Genomic DNA, 26,367 nt, shown 5'->3' on the forward strand with positions numbered 1-26,367 from the left:
ATTTTTTTTCAAAGTTGAAAGGGAAGCTAGAAATATATGGTCAATAAATATATTTTTAAGGATATGAAAGCAGCTCTTACTAACAAGAAAATGCTGAAGAAAAATGGGCAATAGACCTAGCAGACAATTGACAGTGGAAACAGGAATGACAAATACTACACACACAACATTTTTCAACTTTTCTATTAATAAAAATGTAAAACACCTCTATGACAAACAATTTTTCTTCTATCAAGTACATAAATCGTAATGCTCAGTAGTGGTAAACATGTGTTGAGACAGTGTTTTATAACTGTTGTTAGAAGTATATGAGTGTTCTTGCTACCGGCATTGCAAAGAAATTTAGTATTCTTGTTAACTTTTCTTCCTTGTTCTAAGGAAATTAGCAGATACATGAGCCAAAATGCATAAACAAATGTATTTGTTATAGGGTTATTTATTATAATGACAAATTGGGACCAAACTGAAAGTCGAATAACAGAAGAATGGTGAAATATGGTGTACCCATAAATGGCTTATTACTCATACTAAAAATCAATTTTCAAAGAAGAATTAATGACCTAAGAAAATACAGTAGAATATTAAGTGAAGAAAATAGGTACCGAATGTTTATAGAGTTTGATCCCAGTTAAATATATAAATCTGAATTACAATGAATAAGTACATCTCCCCTCTTTTTGTTTGTTGGGTTTGGGCTTTTTTTTTCCGACATCATCAGTTTCTGAGAGGAAGGTTGTGTCTAGGTTTTACAAATGTAATTAGATTTTATCAAGGTTTTACTTAACAAAAATGAGGAAAATTGGTAGAAATAAGGTTGTTCTCCGTGTTTGGGACACTGCAAGATGACCTGGAGTCAGATACTAAAGGGGACAAAGATTTGCAAAGAGAGTACAACCTACACCCAAGGAATTGAACTGGGTTAGAAATTTTCAACAAATAACGGATATCTGTAGTGGGATTTTTCCTTCTTCCAGAATTGCTTCCAAGTTTAGAGTCAGTGGAAATGGTGCTATCCCACATTCTAAAACAAGCTTCCAGCAATTGAGACCAGCCACTCCCCACAGGGCTTACTGGGCAGCCACAGTGGAGTTATGTGGACCACCAGTGATTTCCAGGCCCCTCTGTACTCCATGTCCCAGTGGAGTATTAAGAGGACCGGCCGAGGCTGAAACAGCCTTGTGCGGGGTGCAGCGTTTATGGGGAGGGCCAGTTCCTTCCCTCTCCCCTTTCCTCTCTCTAAAGTCAAAGGCAGGGGCTTCAAGATAATCACCGAGAACAAGTGTGCAGACTGTAAGGAGGGAAAATCCCACCCTTCACTTAATGTTTGTGAGCGGAAGAAATCCTTCGCAGGCCTGGTGAGCTTTGGGAGGGCCCTGGAGAACACCCTAAGCTTTCCTTCCGTTGGCCTTGTCACACAGAGGGTGGAGGAGGGGCAGGGGCCACAGGTTACCCAGCCCTGAGAAATCCATGAATAGCTGTGAAATGGACGTTTCCTTCTTTTATTTTTCAATTTAAATGAGCAGAAGGGAGACCTGCCAATCATTGATCTGAAAATAAAGAAAAGATAGACTCAGAAGATGCCAAATATGAAGTGTACATTACTAGTTGAACAGCTAGTTTACCATGTTTTATCTACCAACTTGTTGCTGAGAACTCTGAAATCCATACTTCTAGCTCTCCTCTCTCCCCTGAGTTACAGATCTCCCCCCCCCCTTTTTAATGAGTAATTCCCCCTAAATATCCGATACCGTTGCATGTACTCTCGGCTGGAATAAATATCATCTACTGAGCCAGATAAGGCGGGAGCCCTCCTAGACCAGATGTCATATGCTGGACAGGTGAAGAACACAGACTCTGGTCCCAGGTGACCCAGGACTGACCACTGGATTGACCACTTATTAGTCGTATGACCTTGGGCAAAATATTCTACCTCACTTTCTTTCATTTGTTAATGCGAAAAGAGCTGTCTCGCAGTAGTAATGTGAGGAGTTGATACTTGACTCAGTGGCTGCCAGGTAGTAAGTGCTCAGTAATTATTAGGTAGTGATACTAATGTCTCTCTCTCTCCACAAGTCCTGTTGAACCCTATTCTACATTTTCAATATATCCTGTCTTCTCCTTTGCTACATGGCCATGATTTGGACCTTTACAGCCTGGTCTATTCTGATAATCTCATACTTGATTCCTCAGTCCCTTGTCTTACCACCTTTGCCCACAGAATAGCCAGAGTGAGCTTTGCATGAAACAAAATATCTTTCTCTACTCGAAGTCTTTACCTAGTTCATCACCTACAGATTGAAACAGAACCTTCTAGGTGCTTCATAACGTGGTCTCCAGCTACCTCACCAGCTTCATCTCCTGACCCTACTACCATAAATCTCGGATATTCCACTGACCAGTGATGTTAAGCGTAGACATTGCTGTAGGTATCCTTACTTTATGTGTACAAGAGGAGCCAAAATATTTATCATTGGCAAAAACTTGTAAAATCAAACACGAATTCCAATGGAAATGGATGCTAAATCTTTATTGACTCTATTAACAGAAAAGAAACTCAATCATCAGGCAGATAATGCCAGTAATACTAATATCCTTTCATAATTAAAAGTCAAGATAAGAGTTAAACTGTCATTAGATTATGCATTTTTTTTTAAATCCTGAAACAACCAGCAACTTGGTAGCAACCAAAAGAACCTAGTGCATTCCATCAGTGGTGGGAAGCTATGCAGACTAACCAAATTTCATCCATTCTACTTCGCACATTTTATCACGGTCACATCCCTGAACTCAGAATGGGTTTTACAGTCTCTGCTGCTCAGGCCAGATGTTGTTTAGAAGAAAATCCAAGAAATAGTTGTAGAGCCCCCTTAAGAAATGCTTCATGGCACGTGCCCAGGTTGTGGGCTCGATGCCCAGTCAGGGGTGTGCAGGAGGCAGCCGATCAATGACTCTCATCATTGATGTTTCTCTCTCTCCCTCCCTCTTCCTCTCTCTGAAATCAATAAAGATATATATTTTTTAAAATGCTACATGGCCAACACTCTTGATAGCACAGAAGATGCTACTGTTTGGAGGAAGAGACAGCTGTTATTCTGAAGGGAAAAGTGATAGAGGAGAGTCAGACTCTAAATACGAAGTTTTAGGAATACCTCGTCAATTGTTTCACTTATATTTTACGTTTTATGTGTATGCAAGAGGAGTATATGACAAAAATATAAATTTCGCAGAACAATTTTTAGTAAGATAAAACCTCAAAGTGATAAGTGTCATAGATTAATCAGCAGCATCCCCGATTCCAACCCACCTGCCGCTGAAGGTGTATTGGATTTGGTGAAATACTGCAGTGTATATCGGTGAGTAAATTAGACCAGGTATAACTAAGGAAAATAAAAGCACTATACAGCCATTAAATTAGATGAAAAAGAATATTTAGCCACATGGGAAATTTTCTACAGTATACTGCTAAGCAAAAAGGTTTCCATACAGCATGTAGATTATCCACATTATATTCATGTACACATGTAGGTAAGAAGACAAAGCATGCGTCAGAAATAAACCACATAATGAGATTCTAAGTTTTTGTTTACCTCTTTCGATGTATTTTTAAAGACTTTCAGAGATTTATACAATGAAAATGTATTACTTTTGTAATTAAAATTTTTATTTGTAAAACTAAGGCAGATTGCAGTGGGGTGGGTAGGGGGAGAAATAAGATACTTATGAGCTCACATCTAATAAGATAAAAAGGATCAGTACTGCAACACATGGGGAAGGTTCCTTTAAAACCTCAATGCTTTCAAGATCCAAAAGGATGGTGACAGAATCCACTCATGCAAAAGTTAGTTAGCATCTCCTCTGTGCCAGACATCGCTCCAGGAGCACAGATTAAAGCTGTAAGTCAGACAGACAAACGTGCCGGCCCTCAGGAAGCTGAATTTCACGTGTGTGAGACAGACCACACAAAATAACCAAATTATAGTGTATGTTAGCTTTTAGAACTAAAGAGAAAGATAAAACAGGGAGAAAGAATAGGGATTTTGCGAGAAGGGGGGCATTTTAAGTGGGATCATGAGAGGAAGACCTTCAGGATATGAAGGAGCCCAGCATGTTTGGTGTTTGAGGAAAGGCCATTCCAGGCAGGAAAAGCAAGTGCAAAGGCCCAGAAGTGGGAGCCCATCTGGAATCTACAAGGAGCAGAGCAAGGATGCCATTGACAAGGAAGACACGAGAAATGGAGGCTAAATGGAAACAAAGTCAGAGAGGAAAGGAGAGGGGGCTAGCAGGTTGTATAGGTCAGTGCTGGTGACTAGAAAAGGTGAGTCCCATATACAATTTAAATTTTTCTAGTTGCCTCATTAAAAAAGTTACCTCATGAAATGAATATATTAATATCATTTCAACCTGTTCATAAAAGTACTAATGAGATGTTTTACTTTTTTATTTTAAAAATAATTTTATTTTTACAGCAGTTTAGTTAGAAGGTATAGAGATGATTTTTTTGTACCAAGCCTTCGGAATTTGGTGTCTTGCACACTTTCAGCGCGTCTCAGTTCCGCTCACATCATTTCAGGTGCTCAGCAGCCACATGTGATGGCCCCTACCATTTTGGACAGCACAGATCTAGAGCCTTGTAGAAACTAATTACTCTGCCATTTGCTGTCAATGTATTGGGGAGCAATAGAAGAGTTTTGAGCGCAACAGTGACATGATACAACTTGGGTTTGCAACGTATCTACTGTGCTGAGAATAGAAGAGAGAATGGCTCCCCGCGTGCCCCAGAAAGGACTTCGGACAAGCTTTCATTAAAGAGCAAAACTGGGTATAGGTTACCGTGAACCCAATAACAACTGGCTCTGGCTCGGGGAATGAGTATGATTGTGGTTCCCTCAACACCCTGTCTTTGCACAGGCCGTGAATAAGACAGGCTGTCCTCCCACATGTAGGGGTCTCTCTTCATGCTTCAAGACCCAGGTAGACCACTGTCTTTTCTGGGACATCTCCTATGCCCTGACCCCAAAATAACTTATACTCCTACAATATTCCATCACAGTCCTCGGTTTATATGCTTGTTTCCTCTCATGGACGGCGAGATCCTCAAGGCAAGGTACATAACCTGTCTCTCTATAATTCCTAATGCCCACTAGAGTTCCCAGAAGTAAGTAAGCCCTCAAATATTTGTAAACTTGAAGCAAAAAAAAACCAACAAATTTGCTAAACATCCCCCAAATGAAAACAACCTAAATGTCTACCAACTGAGATATATTTATGTATTTATACAATCCAATACTAGAGAGCCAGGAGAATAAATAGAGTAAACTACACACAACATAAGTGATTATTGTAAGCCGTGTGTTGAATGAAAGAGACAAGATACAAGAGAGTATATACCACATGATTCCACATATATAATGTTTATTACAGACAAAGTAGACAGGATACTGATTACACTCGGAAGTAGCAACTGTAAGGGGCAAGAGGGCCTCTGGGATTCTGGAAACATTCTGTCTCTTTTCCTGGATATTTTGTGTGTCTAATTTTTAAAAGTATATTAAGCTATACAATTATGTATGTGTATTTTCTTATATGTATATTATATTCCAATTAAAAGCTTACAAGATATATATATAGCTCTCAAAAGACAACAAAACAAAAAAATGTAAATTATTTTAAGTGCAGGTCGTTTTGCTCTGCTGTAAAAGTGCTACCATTCAGTATGTAAAAATAAAATTATGGCTAATCGAATAATATGCAGTATATGCAGTCTTTATAATTAAAAACATCTACTAGTACAACATGTGTTAAGTATTTTACATCAGTTTTCCTCTTTCCTCAAAAAGGATCATGAGTCATAATTTGGAAAACATTTTAACATGTAATAATTTAGTATTTTTATTTTAATTCCCTTGTTTTTACTGTTGCCCTGCAATTTTCCATAAAGGTGTATTTTAAGCACTTTAAAACGTACAACTTCATATTATGTATTTACTCTAACGCAGTGGTTCTCAACCAAAAGCAGTTTTGCCCCCAAGGGGATATTTGAGAATACCGGACATTCTTGGGTGTCACAACTTGGAAAAGGCCAGGAATACAGCTAAACCTCCTACAATGCCCAGAATAGCCCCTAACGACTGTTATCTAGCCCTAAATTTCCGTAGTGCTGAGGTTGAGAAACACTGCTCATTATTTCATTATTTAATGAAATAATGTAATGAAATAATGTTGAAATTTTAAAATTAGAATTTTTTATAGACCGATTTAATCTCGTAGAGATTTTAGTGATGCTGAAATTGCTTTGCCTAAAGCGAATGAATTTTCTTTAAAAATTGTATTAGCATCTTCTAAATTGCTCATATTCTTAAAAGCGTGTACCGTGGTTATTTTCTTGTTGTTTTCTTAAAAAAAAAAAAAAAAAAAGAGTTTGAGAAATATGTTGTTTATAACAATTTTATTCTTTCTCCAGGCTAGAAGAACAAAAGAATATCTTGTCAGAATTTCAAAGAGATTTAAATGAATTTATTTTATGGTTGGAAGAAGTGGATAACATTACTAGTATTCCACCTGAAACTGGAAATGAGCAGCAGCTAAAAGAAAAACTTGAACAAGTCAAGGTAATTTTATTTTCTAAAGTTCCCCAGAGCCTCCTTATATAAAGAATGTATGAATCTATTTTTTAATGTATTTAATCATTGATTTCCTACCCATTATGTTATTGATAGCTCCTCACTCCTTTTTCTTCCAACTCTATTTTGCCTTAACCCAGTGTTTTCAAATATGTATATCTTTTTAAAAATGCGCGTGTATGTGTGTGCATATATCTACCCACATATACACATACTGCAGGGCAGTATGTTAAGCTAATTGGAAATTAATTTTAGGCTCATTGTAGAAACCCACAGCTCCAAATTATTTTAAAAACTAGGAAGAATCTCTCCAGAAATGAATCCCCCTTTTTAGGGCAGGTAATTGCCAAACCAGTCCCACTCCTTCAGCCCCTAATTAAAATTGTTCAGTTCGCCTAGAGTAATGTTTTGTCTGGGCTTTGGGGGCGGGCCTGGTGTTGGGGCCCACCCTGATACTGCTGGAATAGACAGCCAGTTTATTCAAGCTGCTTTCATAGCTTCCTACTGTCAGGTCTGCTGCTCGCTGATCACCTCCCCTGGCTGGCTGACTGACATGCTCTGATTGTGCGGCCGGCTTCACTGTCACGGTTTTAGTTTCAGGAAAGAAACTCTTTTGCATCTGTTTTACGTTAAATCTTGAAGGGAAGGTGAAGGGGAAAGGGAAATTAACATTAATCATCCCCTATTATGTGCTAAGTATTAGATGTGTTTATATCCGCTATTTTATTTAATCTTTATGTCAAGCTTTCAGAATGATTGCTGCCGCCTTCATTTTGCTAGGTGAGGATCAAAGGGGCATGGGATTGCTCCTTTATCAATGATTCACTTGGTTTGGACATGCAAATTAGATTCCCATGTCAACCACCGATTTCTGTGAAATAAGAAATTTATTCCTGAACAGCAGATAAAGTATAAAAACGACTGCTTGATTCAGTAAACAGATACTGAGCGCCTACTACTCTATGTCAGATATCGCACTAGGTATTTGAGATTCAAAAATAACAAGTTTTGAACCCATATTTTGTTTGAGTGTGGCTGTGTCATGGAAAAAATGACCTCAATCTCTTCTTGAAAATGCATCTTTTCTAAATGTATGAGTGTCATATATAGCAATATAATTGATAGCTCATTTCAGAGACACGTTTAGCAGCATTCATTTATTAATAAACGTACATTGATTTTTCTTTTCTCCGCATGCAATCTGGATCAGCACTGTCCAAGAGAAATTTTGTGATGATGGAAATGTTTTACATTATCTATTGCAGTAGCCACTGGCTATTTGTGCCTTTTGAGTACTGGAAGGTAGCTAGCATGACTGAGGAACTGAGTTTTTATTTAATTGAACTTTACTTGATTTAAATTTAAATAGCATCATGTGGCTCATGGTTCTGTATTGGCCACTGCAGCTCTAGATGGCACAAATAAATGGTGTCTAGTTATTAAAACCATGGGGTTCTGTAGATCTTGGGAAAAGACATTTATAATGGGATGCTGAATGAATAAGAGAAATTCGGGATGGTGGAGGAGTCAAAAGTGAGGGTTCATGAATGAAACTCCCCAAGTTTGAATCACAGCTCTGTTGCTTCCTTTTTTTTTTTTGTTTTGTTTTGTTTAACCCTCACCTGAGGATATTTTTCCATCGAGTGTTTAGGGAGAGAGGGAGGGAGGGAGACAGACGGAGAAACATTGATGTCAGAGAGACACATCGATTGGTTGCCTCTCGCACGTACCCCGACCAGGTCCAGGGATCGAGCCTGCAACTCAGGCACATGCCCTTCACCAGGAATTGAACCCATGACCCTTTGGTCTGCAGGCTAATGCTCTAACCATGGAGCCAAACTGACCAAAGTGCTTCCTACTTTTTTGTAATTGGATCTGGTAGTTTACCTCTCTGTCTTAGTTTCCTTCTCTATAAAATGAAGATAATAGGATCTACCTCATAGAATTATTCTATAAAAATTAACTGATGCCCGGCGTGGCCCAGCAGTTGAGCATCGACCTAGGATCCAGGAGATTTCGGTTCGATTCCCAGTCAGGGCACAGGCCCGGGTTGCAGGAGGCAGCCGATCAATGACTCATCACTGATGTTTCTCTCTCTCCCTCTGCCTTCCTCTCCCTAAAATCAATAAAGAGATATATATATATATATATATTTTTTTTTTTTTTTTTAAATTAACAGATAATATATGTAAAGAGCTTAGCACAGTGCTTGGACCTGGCATGTTCTCAGTGTTAATTAGTAATTAGTATATGATAATGAAATTCGGTATCAGTAGTATGTTAGAACATGGGGGCTTAGTGATGAATTTATCCAGATTGTTCTATTGCTGATAGAGATGTGTTGTTAGATTCTAAACTCTATTCGGCGTGTTGTTTTAGAGCTGACACCACATGACATTTTTCTCTTGGGGAAAAAAGACAAAAACCTCTGAGGGTGAGATATCCTGGTCCTTTCTAGGGTAGGTTTATCTACCTGGGAGTGAGTGTTTCAGTCTATCAGCTGTGCGCTCTGCAGAAACCGTTGGTATTTGAGGTACCGGTGGGCCTTTGGTCAAGTCGCTTCGTTTTGATAGATTAATCAATAGAGGCAAAGACAAGGTAGTTGGCACTGCGCTGTAATTCATTTTAAGAGTTGTTGCATTTGTCTGTTTCAGTTACTCGTGGAAGAGTTGCCCCTGCGCCAGGGAATTCTAAAGCAATTAAACGAAACAGGAGGAACAGTGCTTGTCAGTGCTCCCCTAAGCCCAGAAGAGCAAGACAAACTTGAAAACAAGCTCAAGCAGACAAATCTTCAGTGGATAAAGGTTAGACATTAACCATCTCCCCTGCCCCATGTGTTAAATCTCGCAAGTGTCTGCATTTGTGTTTTTTTCATTGCGGTTTTATGGGTGGGGTTGGGGATGGGAGGCTTGTAGGTGGATTGCTTTTAGTTGTGTGTTTTTCTTAACCTGACCATTTGATTTGGCCGCATGATTTTGTTGTGGAGAGAAAGAATGGTGATGGTGGATGATGGTACATTAATAATTAAATGCCAGAATATACAACATTATTACTTTGCATGAATTATTCTAAAGAATGAGACTGGAAAAGGGATGGACTAATTAATTTAGTGTTCAGCTATATATTGACAGTGTTTCAGCCAGGTAGAGGTGGTCCTGTTCGACACGGATCAGAAATCAAAATTACTTATCCTTACGTATGGTATAGACTTAATCAATGTTAAATTGATGCTCATCTTCCCCAAAAGGTGTTTGTTTTGTTTGTTTGTTTGTTTATTATTTCATTATTTACTTATTTACTTACTTAACTTTGAGTCCTTTTCTTCCTACCTCGGATACTTTTAAAATCTAATATTTAGTATGTTTATCAAAGTAATGCACACTTACTCTTTAAAACCATGTGGCACATATGAATGAGTGCATAATGAAAGGCAGCATCAGTTAATTTATCACCGTTTATCACAAGACAATCCTTCCCCATGGCACCGCCGCAGCAACTTTATTAAGGCAAGGAAGCATGTATGTGAATCTGCTCTGGATTCTCTGTTCTCTTACATTACTACACTGGCTTAGTAACAATCACTTTGTAACAGCTTTATTGAGATATAATTCATATACCATATAACTCACTCATTTTGAAGTGTTCAATGTAATGGTTTAGGTATATTTATTTATTAAATGGTGGTGAAACATATATAACATTTGTCATTTTAGTGATTTTATGTGTACAATGCAGTGTCATTTATTACATTCACAATGTGTCACCATCACCTTTTTCCATAACTTTTTCATCACCCCAAAAAGAAATTCTGTAACCATTAAGCAAGAATTCCCCCAAAGTAACCTCTAACCTACGTTCTATCTCTATGAACGCACCTATTCTATATATTTCATATTAGCGGACTCGTATGTACCATTTGTCTCTTCATGTCTAGATTATTTCACTTAACGTAACATTGTCAAGGCTCATCCATGTTGTACCATGTATCAGAACTTCATTACTTTTTATGACTGAGTAATATTCCAGTGTGTGTGTGTGTGTGTGTGTGTGTGTGTGTGTGTGTGTACAGTTGTTTTTTTTAAGATTTTTTATTTTTATTTTTAGAGAGAGAGGAAAGGAGAGGGAGAGAGAGACAGAGAGAAACATCAATGTGAAAGTGAAATTGACAGGCTGCCTCCCGCACGCCCCCTACTGGGGATCGAGCCTATAACCGGGATATATGCCCTGACTGGGATTCAAACCAGCAACCTTTTGGTGCATGGGGATGATAGCCAACCAACTGAGCTGCACTGGCCAGAGCCAATCATTTTATTTTAAAATTTGGGCCCTGGTAATGTAAACCCTCCAACTTTGTTCTTCTAAGTCCAGATTGCCTTTGCTCTTTTTGGTTGTTTGGTTTACCAAATAAATTTTAGAACCAACTTGCCAACTTTATTAAAGCTTGCCAGGATATTAATTGGAATTTTGTTGAATTTGTAGATCAGTTAACATCTTTACGATATTGAGTCATCTAATCTTAATCCCTCCATTTTTTTTAAGTCTTCTATAATGCCTTTTTAGTAATATTAAGTAGTTTTCAGTCCAGAGGACCTACACATGTTTTATTAGATTGAATCCCAGACATTTGACATTGTGATCCTATTATAAATGGGATTCATTTTAAATTTTATTTTCTCTTTGCTGCTGATATATAAAATATCATAGATTTTTGTATATTAAGTGCATATCCAGTATTGCAAAATTTACCTATTAATAGTTTATAGAATCTTGTATTTATTTTATGTGCACAGTCATGTCATCAAATAGAGATAGTTTCTCTCTTTGCAATCCTTATGATTTTAATTTTTTGTGTGTAGATTACGACCTCCAAAGCAATGTTTAATGGAAGTGGTGATAATTGACTCATTCCCTGTCTCAGGAGAAAAGCTGTCAGAATAATTTATCATTAAATATGATGTTAGTAGTAGGACTTTTTGTAGGTCCTCTTAATCAGATTAAGAAATATCTTCTTATCCCAATTTATCAAGGTTTTTTAAATTATGAATAGGTATTGAACATATTCAGATGCTTTCTGTTCATTTATTAAAATGATTATGATTTTTCTTCTTTGTATGAATGTGGTAAATTACAGCTATTGGTTTGGGAATCAGGGATTACTGAATAAATCCTGTTGGTCATGACGTCTTGTACTTTTTATAAATTGCTGGATTCAGTTTTTTAATATGTTGGTTAGGACTTTTATATCTTTGTGACAGAAAATGCTCGGTATTTTTTGGTAATATCCTCTGAAGTGTTGATAGCAATGTTAGACTAGTCTTATAAAGCAAGTTGAGAGAGATACTCTCTTTTCGTCTTGGGAAAAAAATTATTGAAGATTGCTATTATTTCTTCCTAAGATGTTTTGAAGAATTCAGTTGGAAAACCATCTGGGAATGGAGTTATTTTTATGGGAATATTTTGATAATTGGTTTAATTTCTTTAATAGATTCAGGGGATGGTTATGCTTTGTGTGTGTTAGCTTTTGTAAATTGTGTCTTCCAAGGAATTTCTGTTTCCTTGTCATTTTCTCCTTTGGGGCTGTAGACTTTGTTCATACAGCTAGTGATTCTTTATATATTTATATGTATAGATGAGAAAATAGAGAAATGGAGAACTCTGACTACCTGGCTGGATCTTGCTGACTGGGATATTTTACTCTATGTGCTAAGACAAAGAGCTAACTCTCTTGCTGAATGATGCCTTCAAATTCTGTAATGCAGTGGGCTTTATTTTGAGGGACCCACACCAACTGCAGAGATTTTTCCAGATGCCATGTTCAATTGTTTTAGATAAGAACTGCACACTTTTTGTTTTGATTTATGTTTATTGTTGCTTTGTAGGTAAGTGCTAAAGGAAGATCATTCATTATGTGGTAGTTTTGAGCTAAGGACAAATTTCCATGTACAGACTTTCAGTACCCCAGTTGTAACCGGCCTCTTAGCCAAGGTCAGATCCGCCTGTACTTAAGGCTATTTCTTCTTTATATGTCCTCATGGGTACTTTCCCCATATATGCTTTTGACCCTCAAGGATGTTTTAAAACCTCTCATCCACTTTAACCACAGTTTTACTGCCTTATTGGGCATATTTAATATCCATTATCTGTGTTCTGTTCAAAATATAAGGCAAATTGTAATCCTTTAAAGCAGTAGCCAAGCCATACCAAGAAGATATTGCAGAACTATAATTTTCATGTAACATGAAATGGCTTCTTTGAAAAATGGCACAATTGCCTCTAAAGAATTGCTTGTTATTAATCAGCATACAACAAAATTGAGAGGTATGAAGAAGTTATATTGAGAAAAGTTTTTGTACAGAGATGATTTGCAAAGAAAATAATAGAGACTTTATTTTGGATTGTGTCTGGTTATTATATTTTTAAATTGATGATGCTAAAGTTCTTGTAACAGATCATTTACATGACGGACCCACTATTTATGAACTGAAAAAGTACCATTTTTTTGCATTAAAATAAAAATGTGTCTTTAGCTCTCTGTAATTCAAGGAACTAGGTATTTGAAAAAAAAAATCCCTTTTCTTTTTATATATCAACACTTTCTTTCACTTATGTGAATAATCACAGTAAAACATTTTAAGGTGAGTTTTTCCTCCTGAAAATGTAAAGTTCCTTGTTTTAAGTATTTCAAAACGGCCACGTGAAGATACACACACTTGCATATGGAGGGAATCTGTTTTCTTAGTAATTAAGTTTTGTAGCCACATAGTGATCCAAATAAAAGCATTCCTCATAGGAGGAGAACAAGGAGAGATGCCCCAAAATGTTTCATAATACTTTAGTACATTTTAATACTAAAAAGGGAACTGAAACATTATAATTCTAGGAAATGCGAGAGAACTATCTAAAACACACAATAATAGCTTTGTGAATTGTGAAACTTGAGTCAAGGTTTTATCTGCTGTGCAAAAGCATAAAAAGTAAAATATGGTGATAGAAAATTAAAACCAAGACTATGAGCACCTTATATTACTAGATCATCCATAATATCTGTGTTCCATCCCAAAATTATAATGTTAATGCTATGCTTTTGCCACCAAATGTGTTAGAATCCGGAGCCCTACTCATTAGCCATATTAAAAATTATTTAACTGTCTCCTCTCAATCTTTATGCCCCCCATCCCAGTTGGTTTAAATTTAAGATAGAAAAAACAAACGGTCAGTGCCAGATTCAGTGGTTTTAAAAAAAACCAAGTAAGGAAAGATGGCCAAGGTGATGAAGAGGTTGCCTGTGGGGCCTGTGCCCCGTGTTCTCCAGCCGCCTGCGCCTCCCCGACGGAACTGTGCTGCTGGCTCCCGGGTGCGGAGATGCACACATGCGGGTCGCTTACCGCGCAGCATCTGCGCAAACCTGCTGCTGTTACAGTCTCCGGTGGCAGGTGACTTTCTCCATGGCTAACTCGAGCATGCTGTATCCTGCACATGTACCCAGTTTACCAATTACCTTGGCCCCTTTCTGTTGCATTTCTAAACAGAAACCAAAAAAAAAAAAGCAACTGGGGTTAATATAGCTATTTCTTGAAGGGGGTGGTGGACCCTGTAATGGTGGCAAAAGTGTGTTAACTTGCCTTGGCCTGGGTGGCCACTCTTTGCAGTTGAGATGGGAAATGGAGCTCTAAAGCTGAATGCAGGCCTTGGCTTAATTTATGGCTGCCTCCAGATAAGGATCATGAAGTGACACCCTCGTTTGTGTCTAACACGTGTCCTCACCTTGACAGTCTTTAACAATGATACCCTTAAGATCCATAAAATGGGAATATTATCAAAGCTAGCCTCCGTGTTTCCCCCCGGGTCTCACTCAGTGTTTTCCATATACATGCCTGACCCTGTATTGTTTTCAGTATTTATCCCTCTTTATATTTCTTTGTACTTCCTCTGAACTTGTGTGCGCATAGGGGGCTCTTTCTCCCTTCCTACCTGTCCCCATCACTCTCACTCTGTCCCTGTTTCTCCATCACGTGTGCCTTTGCCTGGAAATTGGCACCTTTCTATGTGGATCATGGATGTACTTTCCTAGATGCATATATGTCAGTTTATTTTTCTGCCTGGGTGGTGTGTGCGACACGTCTCCTGCTCTCTCTTTCTCTGATTCTTTAGCGTTTAATCCCTTTTTCATCTTTTCCTGTCCTTGTCACTTTGTGTCTCCATTCTTCATTGTTCTTTTTACACATTATGTATAGGTGTTTTTTCAGCTACCATTATTTAGAACCAACATTTTTTTTTAATTGTATTTTACATTCTATATTATTTTGCATTAGTTTCATGTGTCCTGCACAGTGGTTAGACAGTCATACACGTGACACAGTATGTTTTCATCAGTTTTTCGTTTTGAATCATGTTATGTACTTGCTGTACATAATTGAAAAGACAAAAAAATGCAACATTTTATTTTGTAGGCTCAGGATTCTACAGATGAAAGAAACCTAATGAAACTAAATTACTCTCACATCTTTTAGATTAGAACACTGAGTCCTCGAAAGATTATGTGACATATTTGAGAGCACACTGTACTCTATTTCTATTTCAAAGTAGATGGTCTTTAAAAACATTTTAGTGAAGTTTGTGATTTTTCTGTAGATAATATGCTAGAAACAAAGACAAACATGGTTTCCCATTTCATTCCATTGCCCCTTTAAATGTGAAAACTGTGATTTCTTTTCATTTAATGAAACTGTAAGGGAGTTTTTTCTTTGCTTTTTCCCTTTTTGGAAAACTGGATGCCAAGTTTTTCAAGTTATTCCCTAACCTTCTTTATTTAAATAGGACATTTGTGATTGTGTAATACAGGAAAGCATTTTATGGTACATCAGAATTAGTCATGTGTCTACTATTTTTGATGGTAAGTAACTTTACAGATGGAATATATTACAGGTTCTGATTAGTCATAATAAATATATTTTCATTTTGTTGAATGACTTTAAGTTTTTGTATCATATTTTGTCACTTATTTGAAAATGGTAAATTACTATTTTAATTTGTTAATTCCTAAACAGTACATATGAAGACCAAAACATTTTACAAACACAAATAAGAAATTTTGCTGGGAAGTGAATTTCAGTTAAGTGCATTTTAATACAATAAAAAAATCTGATTTACTTTACCTAGAAAAATTAGGTTTAAAAACAATATATGTAACAAAGTTTTAATAACTCTTGCTAATAACTATTGATATTAGTACAGGGATTATTTTCAAACTAAATCCCAAAAATATATAATGAAAGTAAAAATATAGTGAAACTCATATGCCAGACTATTTTCTACAATATACAAATGACTGTGTCTAAATTTCCAGAAATCTGTTTCCTTTCGTATTAACCTCTAATTATCTTCTAAGCTTCCACCCAAGGAGTAAACACTTTAGATTTGTTCTCTTCCTTTGTGCCAGGTAAATAAATGTTTGCCATATATTCCCAGTCATCGTTCGCCGTTGCTGTAAATGTGGAAAGTAAAAATGAGAAAATTAAACCAAGCTAAAGCTTCTCTTTTCTACTCCCTGGTCAAAAATAGACATTTGCTCCAAGAGGTTATTTTTCTATCAAAGACTATGATTAATAGATTGTTGTAGTATTTAGCATCCAATACTCCCCTGAATTACTTTTTTTTTTTTTTTTTTTTACTAAAGTGAACAATCTTTACAGGAAATACGAGAAAATGGTGTTTACCTATTTACTATTAAAGCACAAAGCCTGCTATTTCTTGGAAATCCATCATCTTGGGAGTTTCCTTTATTTAATGATTACATCATAGCATTTATTCATTCATTAAATCATTCATTCAACACACATTAATGAGTGACCGCTATGTGCCACATGCTGTTCTAAGTATATCACAATCAGTTCCCACCCTTGCCTTATTTGAAGAGCATTCAGAATTACGTAAGGCTTGGCATTATACCTATTTATATCTCTAATTTATAGTTGCTAAATAGTTTGAGGCTGAGAATTGAGGTGGGGAGTAGTAATTCAAAGTTTATAGCATAAGCATCTGTGACTTTGCCTCCTATAATTTCACGTTGAAATGGGAATCATTACTGGGTCATTACATGCATCATGAAGGACATCTCAGTGTGCTCTGACAGTCCCTACTTTGCCTTTTATTCCATCATAATTTTAATAGCTCCCCATTTCATGAGTGTCCCACTTTAGAAAATTAAAATTATATTTATATAAAGTCAGCCCAGTTATGAGAACAAACATCAGGCTCTCAGGGATGGGCCTGGCCCAGTACTCAATAACTATTATTACCATCCCTGCGAATGTTCTCAACAGCAGCAACACCCCTACTCTCCTGATCCTTCAGTGAAGCTGAGGAGTTTGGGCTGTCCAAGAAACCTAGTTGCCATTACTACCAAATTAATCACTCTTTAATGACAGGTTTATAATGATATGTGGTTTTTAATTTCCCAACCTATTGAAATGTCAGGCAGTGCCAAGACTGTGAATCGGACATTTTACAAACAAAAAAAGTAAACAGGGGTTGTGAGGAGGCAATTTATTATGATGACTGAGAGTGAGATTTATGGATTATGGATTCTACCCCTTACTAGCTGGGTAATCTTTGACCTACCCTGTCCATACCTCAGTTATAACATCGGCAAAATTCAGGTGGTAGTAGAACATGCTGTACAGGTTGTGGTGAAAACTCAAGGAGATAGCATGGGAAATGCAAAACACAGTATCTTGCATGTTGTAATTGGTCAAAAATGTTAGTTTTAATTTTAAAATTTGGAGGTAATGTTAAAACAGCACATCTGAAAGACTAAGCACAAAATTATTGCTGAGTCAACTTTTTTTTATTATTTTTATTGTGGTAAGAGCACTTAACATGAGATCTACCCTCTTAACAAATCTTTAAGTGTACAGTATAGCATTGTTAACTATAGGCACTATGTTGCATAGCAGATTCCCAGAAGTTTTTCAGCTTACATAACTGAAACTCTATTCCCACTGGACAACTCCCATTTCCTTCTCTCCCATGCCCTGGTAACCTCCATTCTGCTCCCTGCTTATATGATTTTGACTATTTTAGATATAAGTGGACTCATACAGTAGTTGTCCTTATGTGACTGGCTTTTTTCACTTAGCATCATATCCCCCCAGGTAGAATCCTTTTCTTGCATATGGCAGGATTTCGTTCTTCCTTAAGGCTGAATAATATTCACCGTCTTAATCAAACAGTTATAATATGGCTCTTGGAGAGAAAGCTGAAATATGTGCCAACACTGTGGATCCAAGAGCTGAGAGGGAGGAGAGGGAGAGGCACCGCAACCACCAAGTGGGCCTAGTGGAAGGTACAGAAGTTTTTCAGCCAGTGCGCTCTCATTCGTCTGATCCCATTCTCATAGCATTTCAGATAAAATGCGTTGGAAAATGATGAATTTTTCTCTTCGCATTGACTCTGAAGTCCAAGTACCGCATCACTATTTTCAAACACCAACATCTTGACATTTTAAGTATAGGCATTATCTAAGATGACCTTTTTAACCTCGAGCATCATTACAATCTACTCCCCTAACTTGAACTCAGAACTCCAGAGTGTAAATGCACCTCTCTTCCTCACCCCTTTCCCTTCCTTCCATTTTTGGTGTAGGTTTTCCCAATTTTGGTGAAGTGATGAGGAACCATTTGTAGAAAGTTCCAATGAAGCCAGACATTATTCTATTAGGAAACCTTAACCTTACGCTAAATAACTTTTCCATTTTAATGCAATGCTATTTTTTAAAAATACGAAGAAACAAAAGGCCAGCAGGCATTGTAAAATAATGACACTTGTGCAACAACTCATTTCCATATTAAAACTTTACCTTTCGTGTGTGTGTGTGTGTGTATATATATATGTATATATATAAGCATATCATTTATACAGATAGTGTGTACTAAGTATGACACTATTCTTGGCAAACTTTCTTCCCTGTCCACAATGAAGTTAAAATGAAGGAAAGTATAATGGTGATTAAAAAAGAGAAAAAATTCATAACTCTGACCTTTAGTGTAACGTTTTTGAAGTAAGTCATTTATTCACACAAAGACGTTTGCCCTATAGCAAGGAGTTTTAGAAAGGAGAAGAGATGATATAATAAAAAGAGATTTTGCTAATATAAAAAGTCGTTTCTTTTGTTTCTGAGTGCCTTGGCTTTGGACCCACTAGATTAAATAGTGTCAACCCTGAGACTGGAGGGGTTGCCTTTCTAATCATTTCGTCATCTTGAAACAGCACTAAATGGAGGCTTTCATCTGTTAACTCCTTAAACCGAGTTTGAATCACTAATGAAGATTAGCGCTGTATTTAAGAGCACGGATTGTAAATTCTAACCCGGTTTCATTTATTACGCCGTGTGCAAAGCCAACATGTAAAGCAAAAAAAAAAATTATAGCAGGGCTATTTTTATAAAAGGTCAGAATCATACCAGAAATGAATTTTTCTGTCACATCTTTCTACTCAGGCTGTAAAAATGTGTGAGTTTATTCATGGACCTAAAAGAATTAATACTGAATCCTGACTACTACATGCATGTCATCTGACCCCCAGCGCTTCAAAACCCTGGAAAAGGGACACTGCCTGCTGCTCGGTTGATGTATTCTGCTTTTGTCGCAGACCACCTGCCAGGGCTTATAACTGATCTGTAATGGGTTTCTTACCTTTTATTGTGTAGGAAATGGATTGATAGATTAGGCCTGGGGCCGGCGAACCGTGGAACCCCAGGTTTGTGGGAAAGAGTTTATCACCTTTGATGTTATTTCTGTCTCATGTCAGCCAAGAAAGATGAGCTGGATTATCCGAGAGTAAGCTGCGCGCCAGAATCAGCACTCTCCTCATTTATCCACCTCGCAGCCCAGGGCAAGGCCGCCGTATGGGTGATGAAGGGACTGGTCGGGGCCTGGTGGACAACCTGTTTTGCTGCCTTTTAATCTGCGTACTGATATTAGAACTAATTACAGGACATCGGAGAGACCGGTTCGGTGTTTGCTGCTAGAGAAAAAGCAGCCTGCTTTGCTGTAGAAGTAAAAGTATTTGAACTGGACGGGATGGTGCAGTTGTAATTTGTGGACGTTTGCAGGTATCACTGGGAAAAGTATAGCCCGTCTTTGGCGTGGCTGGCTAAGTGTGGAGGGAAAGAGATAGCCCAGGAAATGGGCCAGAAACTAAAGTCATTGCAAGGATATTTCCAGAAAACCCCATTTGTCCTGATAGTTGCGATCTGTAGGCAACCTGTGACTGATGATGATCCCTTAAACACAGTCTAAAAATAAATTTCTTATGAAGGTGACACATTCTGCCTGTTCATGATGTGAGTTACATCAACAGTTTGAATAGGGCAATAATTCTTGGACTTGGACTTTTATAAAAGAGTGAAAGTCTGCAGCTCAATCACGATTTAAATGACCGTCGCGGAGATTGCTTTTGTTTTTGCCATGGACTGTCGTTACAAATTCTAGACCAATGCAGTTACCTCCGTGAAGTTGTTTTATTGTTTTGTTTATATCCGTGATGTGTATCTTTCTGCTGGAATCATTGATGATGCTGGGGAAGGGAGAGAGTAAAATTAGTTTTCAGGTGCTCTGTAGATTCTCATTCACTGGTGACAAATAACAGACAGCCCAGAACACAGGAAAATTAATAGAAAGGGACACTTTATGTTTAAGACTTTAGAGGGTTTAAGAGCAGATAAAATAGTTTTAAAGTACCAAAATAACCGAGGAAGATGACATTAACATCTTCAATAGTTTATACTGACACTGCAATGCAGTGTGGTTAAATGATCACCTATATTTTGAGGGAAGAATCCGTTTTCTTACGATACTTTTTTCCAATTTCTTACTTAGTTCATATGAGGCCGCTTCTGAATGTTTGTGTGATGACTGTCTCTGCTCCACCTTCCCACCCTCCACACCTTGTTTTCGTACTAGAAACATCACCAGACTTGCAGTTAATAACTTAGTCCCAACATCGGTTCACCGGTCAGCAGCTCATCACTATGGGCAATTTAAATCTTTTTTGCCTCTATTTCCTTAGTTTTACAATGGTGATGCATTATGAGACATGGTTATGAGGAGAGAGATTGTCGTTACTATTACAAGGGAGGTGCCCTAATTTCTGATACCAGTGGTAATGAAGAAAGGGTCTATCTGCCGGGAGGTAGAGTGGCATTTCTCAAACCTTAATGCACACACGAATCACGTAGGGGTTTCGTTGAAATGAGGTTTCTGACTGAGCAGGTCTGGCGTAGGGTCTGAGATTCTGCATTCCCAGCTTTCAGGTGATGCCAGTGCCCCAGGCCTTGGTCTATACTTTAATTTGTAAGGACACAAAGGATGGCTGTCAAGTATCTGTGTGTGCATTGACGACAAGTCCCATTCATTGGAATACTCAGGCAGTGTATTCTGAGATACTGGTGAGGTTTCTTCTAAAAATTTTGGTCTGTTGGTGTGTGTGGAGCATATCCGTCCAACACCAGAGGATACACATTCATCTCTGACAGAACACATGAGCACGTTCGACTTATTTATACCTTTGACCCATAGCCCTTTTGGGGATCATAACCCAGATATGCCCTCGTCATATACCCTGTGCTCTCAGGTCTATTCCAGTGCCTTGCCTTCCTGTGTTGTATGTTGCAAGAGGTGGACCTCTGCCCAACTTATTTCACAGGGTTCCTTGCCCACCAGCTTCTGGATGGATTTACCCAGTGGGAGGTATTGGCAGGAGACTGGAGAGCAGGAGTAGGGGAGAAGTCAAGGTATTTTGCCCCCTCCTTCACTGCTTTGGGCAATGGTTGATAGGGAGTATGTGAGGCCAATAAATACTACCTGCTATTGAGTCTTCTAATAACGATCCTCTAAAATCCCTTCTGCAATGATTACCTCCACTCGTTTGCTATGAATTTTTGTGCAGGTGCCTTTGCAAAGTGTTGAGCCTACTCTCAGTTACACATTCAGAATCGGCATTTTGAAGATTTAAGGCCCTGGTATTACTTAGGAACTCTTAGCCAAGACTTACTCCCATTTCTGGCTTCCCCTGGATGTCAGTCATCTACTGTTACAAAAGTGTTAGGTAACAAACCCCCTAAAATTTACTGATTTGAAATGATAATCGTTTATACTTGCACAGCCTGTAAGTCATCTGGGCTGTTCTGCTGAGATAGGCAAAGCTCAGAGGGGTTTGCTAGGGCTCTCCTGCATTTTCAGCCAACTGATGGGTTTTTCTGGGGACTGACATGAATTCTAGAAGGCATGATTCACTGGGGCTGCCTCATGACAGCCTACCACACATTCCTTACTAGCTGTGTGGTCTCCCTGTGTGTCAGTTTCCTCATCTAATTATAGGGGGGAAATTGCACAACAAGAATGGACTAAGTGACATATAACACATGTAAGCTTTGAGCTGTGCCTGGTACATAGTAAGACAGCAATAAGTATTAGCTACTGTTAATTTTTTTAAGTATTATTTCTAGAGAGATGGAAAAGTGAAATAGTTTTCCAGACAGTAACAAAACTCTAAAACAGTAATATTTTTAATCTTCTACCTTAATAGATCTTCCCCTCAAGCCCTTCATGAGTGTGTATGTTAGCTGTGCTGTGAAACCGCCAACACACTCTTCCACAATGCCTGATTGATTCTAACAAGAGCATCTGCTAGTCACAAAATCCCAGGCCACCAAGGCTTATTCCTATTTGGGGGATGCTAAGGATTCAGCAAGGGCAAAAATTCCTTGGTGATTTTTTTTCTAGTCCATGATTTTCAGACCGCCTGTAATACAACTCTGGATATCTCCCAGTATTTTCTCCCCATGCTCATTTTCACTCAGGCTACCATCCCAGTGGGACTGCCCAGTGTTCCTCCCATTTGTCCCGTGTTGTTCTTTGCCTGTCCTACCCTGCCTGGTCCACCTAGAACGTCTGCCTGCTTTCTTTCTGCCTTGCACCACAAATCTCCAAATCTGACTGCTCCTTTATACTCGCAGGAAGCCCAACAAGACCCTTCTTGTCTTCCTGTTACCCTCAAGCCCCCAGCAGTATTTCTCTTACTATGTTCATTACTTTCTACCTCATGTGTATCAGGCAATTTGTAGCATTCCTTTATTTCTTTTTTCTTTTTTTGGTTGGTTAATCCTCCCCCAAGGATATTTTTTCCATTGATTTTTAGAGAGAATAGAAGGGAGGGAGGGAAAGAGAGAGAGAGAAACATCAATGTGAGAGAGACACATCTATTGGTTGCCTCCTGCATGTGTCCGGGCTGAGGCTGGAGATCGAACCTGCAACCCAGGTACATGCCCTTGACCAGGAGTTGAACCCATCACCCTTTGGGGTGCGAGCCGCTGCTCTAACCACTGAGCAACACCGGCCAGGGCAATTCCTTTATTTGTTTATACGTCCATGCCAAGTGTGCACTAGAAAGAAATGAAACTTAATCTTGTTTATCAGCCTCCCTTCTCCCTAAGAGAATTACAATCCTGGCTATGTTAGGTAATGAAAGATAACATTTATTGATAGTTTACTGTATGTCAGGTACTTTCTAAGTACCTCACTTTGTTAGAAGGAAAATAACCCAAGATTACCCACTATCAGTCTAGAACAAAGCTGAATTCCTTGCTAATCTGGCACATACTAAAGGGTCAATAAATATTCACTATTAAATTGATTGATGATTGTTGATGTAGTACTGGAGGTAGTGATTTTTATAGTGTGAGTATAAAAATAAATTTTTCCAGGCAATCTGCATCCATATATTTAGGAAAAGATAGATATTCCTCCTCAATTTATGTGCCTTGAGAGGGCACCCCTGGCACTAAACTCCTAGGCAAATGCCACCATCTGTGTGATTTCCTTCCACTTGCCAGTGTAGGCACAGCAGGTGCTATTAGGTTAACTTTTCCTTTCACCAGCATCCTCTTAAAATAGTAAACACTTTGGCTGTTGTAAAGCTCTAATCCCAAATTGTAAATTAAAAAACATCTCTCTTTCAGAACATAATGATTGAATTCTTACTGAATCACATTGCTTTGCATTCTGAGACTACTAAATATGGCTTATAGATAATCAAAAAAGAGACATATTATTTGTTAACATCAACTAAGCGATTTTATGATGTAAGAGTAAGATATAAAACTAATTATATTAAAATAACATGAATTTTCACCTTCTGTGATAGCTAACTAACTGACTCAGTGGATATGTTGTTTAGTACTCTTAATGCTGCAAGTGACAGATTTAAATAATGTCTTCAGGGTTCTGGTTCTGTTTCTTCACAGTTCTCTGGCTTCTGCCTTTATGACATTATATCAATGCTTTCCAAAGGTAAGCAGGTTGTCAAGGTCATTTAAACAAAAACCCACACATTTTGCTATGGTAGGTACACATATACCTTCAGCTCTTGCCATTCCTATACATGCTGCCTGATTTCCAGCTCCCAACACTTGCTTCTCTCTGCCTGGGCGCTCTCTGCTTATTCTTGGATCAGGCCCGAAAGTAGGGAAAGGAAGGCCCCTTGACAGCAGCAGTTGGTGGGTAAATCCGAGCCCTCTGCCCTTCGGGTATAATAACTCCAAGGTCTGCTTCCTTTTACACCTCCTAGCGCCCTCAGGCAATATTAAGCTTCAGCTGCCCACAGTGGTGAGGTAGGAAGAGGGTGGATGAATTTAAAAAGGCAGCCAACTAATATCCATAACATTGTTTGGACCAGATTTTCTGGCCAATTAATGGCAGTGAGAAGTTGATTATGACATTCCATCAGCGGAACGGCCCAGCTGACCTACGGACTGTGCAAGTATAAATGGTTATCATTTCACGTCGGTTAAGTTTTAGGAGAGTTGTTAGCTAACACTTTTGTAACAGTAATAACTGATATCTGGGGAAGGCCAGAAATGGGAGTAAGGCTTGGCTCCGAATTCTTAAATAACATCAGGGCTTTACAAAAAGGTAAGCAGTCTGTAAAGGTCATTTAAACAAAAATATTTTAAAGGACCATTTACAATAGCAACACCACAAACATAACTTGTCTACAATATCATTCATCTTTATCATTGGTCTACTTAAAATTTGAGAATGAATGTTAGAAATGTAAGTGTGTGCATGAAATCTTAATAGTTTTATTGTTTCATCTGAGTATGTATTTAAAATTGAAATTTTATAAGTAGCTACTGTCTCCCTCTAACTCATTAAAATATGGTAGTCTACATTTGCCATATTTTTGTACTGAAAATCATATAATATCACCACCATTTTATTTATATATGTTTTATATTTACCTCTCAAAATTTTTTAAAGATTATTTATTAGTTATTTATTGCTGCATAACAAATTACCACAAATGCAGCAATGTAAAATAAAATACTTTTTTTGAAATTTCAAGACCTTCGTGGGTCAGGAATCTGGGCATTGTTGCTTATCTAGATTTTCTGCTACAAGGTCTTCCACAAAGCTCCATTTAAGGTGTCAGCCAGGGTCAATGTCTCATCTGAAAACTCAACTGGAGTTCCATCTGCTTCCAAGCTTACATGGTTGTTGGCAAGATTCAGTTCCTTATGGGTTATTGGACTGAAGTCCCCAGTTTGTTGACTGAAGCCGCCCTCAGTTCCTTGCGTATGTGACTCTCCAACATGGCAGTTTGCCCCATCAAAACCAATAAGAGAGAAAGGCTGTTAGCAAGACAGAAGTCATCATCTTAGGGAGCCTGAAGTGATACCGCATCATCTTTCACATAGTCTGTTTACTAGAAGTAAGTCACAAGTCTTGCCTCCTCTCCAGGGGAGGAGACTGCTGGGGCACAGATACTAGGAGCTGGGAATGGGTGCCAGCTTCGAGTCTACCACCATAGAGTCTTTCCCTCCCTCTGTTGGCATTTGAAAATGAAGTGCATTATTTAGAATCCTCCAAAAATATTTTTTATATTTGTATATGCACCACATTTTTTAGTAATTAAAATTCTTACTATATCCATGAAGAGCTCTGCCTGTAATGATGTTTTATTGCAAATAGAAATGTCAAAAAATGACACAGTACAGCTATAATTTTTCATCTATAATGTAAATTTAAATATACATTTTATTTGTATAAGTAGAGATTTATACTCACATTTGCTTTCACTATTCACAGAACTTTCATATATGTATATTTTTAAATAACTGGATTACTACTTTGGAGTGGGGATTGCTTGGGGCAGTATTTATTGTGGCACGATTCTCATCTTCCATGTATTTCAAATGACCAGTTCGATACATTTAACATAGCTGGCTACGGGACTGAGAAGAAGAATTAATATTTGTTTCAAACTTTAATCAGGTTCTTATTTGAACAAAAACTTGGACAAAAATTCATCTTTTCCTTTTACATCAGCGCTGTTCAACATGGCAAACACTGCCTACCACATGAGCACTAGAAATGTGGCTAGTCCATAATGAGATGTGCTGCAAGTATATAACACTCACCAACATCAAAACCATACATAACCTAAATGTAGGAAGAGATCACAACAGTAAGTTTTATATTGCATACAGATTGAAATGATACAGATTGGCTATATTAAAGAAAATATATTAATAAAATTAATTTTGCCCGGTTCTTTTTACTTTTTTAATATGTACAAAATTCAGAATTCCATGTGTGGCTTGCATTATGTTTCTAGCGGACAGCATTGTTCCGGATAAACAATGGCATAAGCAGTGGTGAGGGAAGTAATAACCTGGGCATTCGTCTTT

At 37.9% G+C, this 26,367-nt stretch overlaps 1 protein-coding gene across 5 annotated transcripts in view; it reads left to right on the forward strand.

Moving 5' to 3' along the window:
- The window catches only part of DMD (dystrophin), a gene marked incomplete at its 3' end in the record, with an annotated part of 1,946,774 nt that overhangs the window by 1,249,591 nt on the left and 670,816 nt on the right, over positions 1 to 26,367 (forward strand). For all 5 annotated transcript variants that reach the window (XM_081125527.1, XM_081125528.1, XM_081125524.1 and 2 more), the window contains 2 exons: positions 6,461 to 6,608; positions 9,275 to 9,424. In XM_081125527.1, coding sequence (XP_080981653.1) covers positions 6,461 to 6,608; positions 9,275 to 9,424 — 298 coding nt within the window. The remainder of the gene's footprint in view (positions 1 to 6,460; positions 6,609 to 9,274; positions 9,425 to 26,367) is intronic.

The sequence above is a fragment of the Miniopterus schreibersii genome (genome assembly GCF_964146895.1).
Source record: "Miniopterus schreibersii genome assembly, chromosome: X".
NCBI lineage: Eukaryota > Metazoa > Chordata > Mammalia > Chiroptera > Miniopteridae > Miniopterus > Miniopterus schreibersii.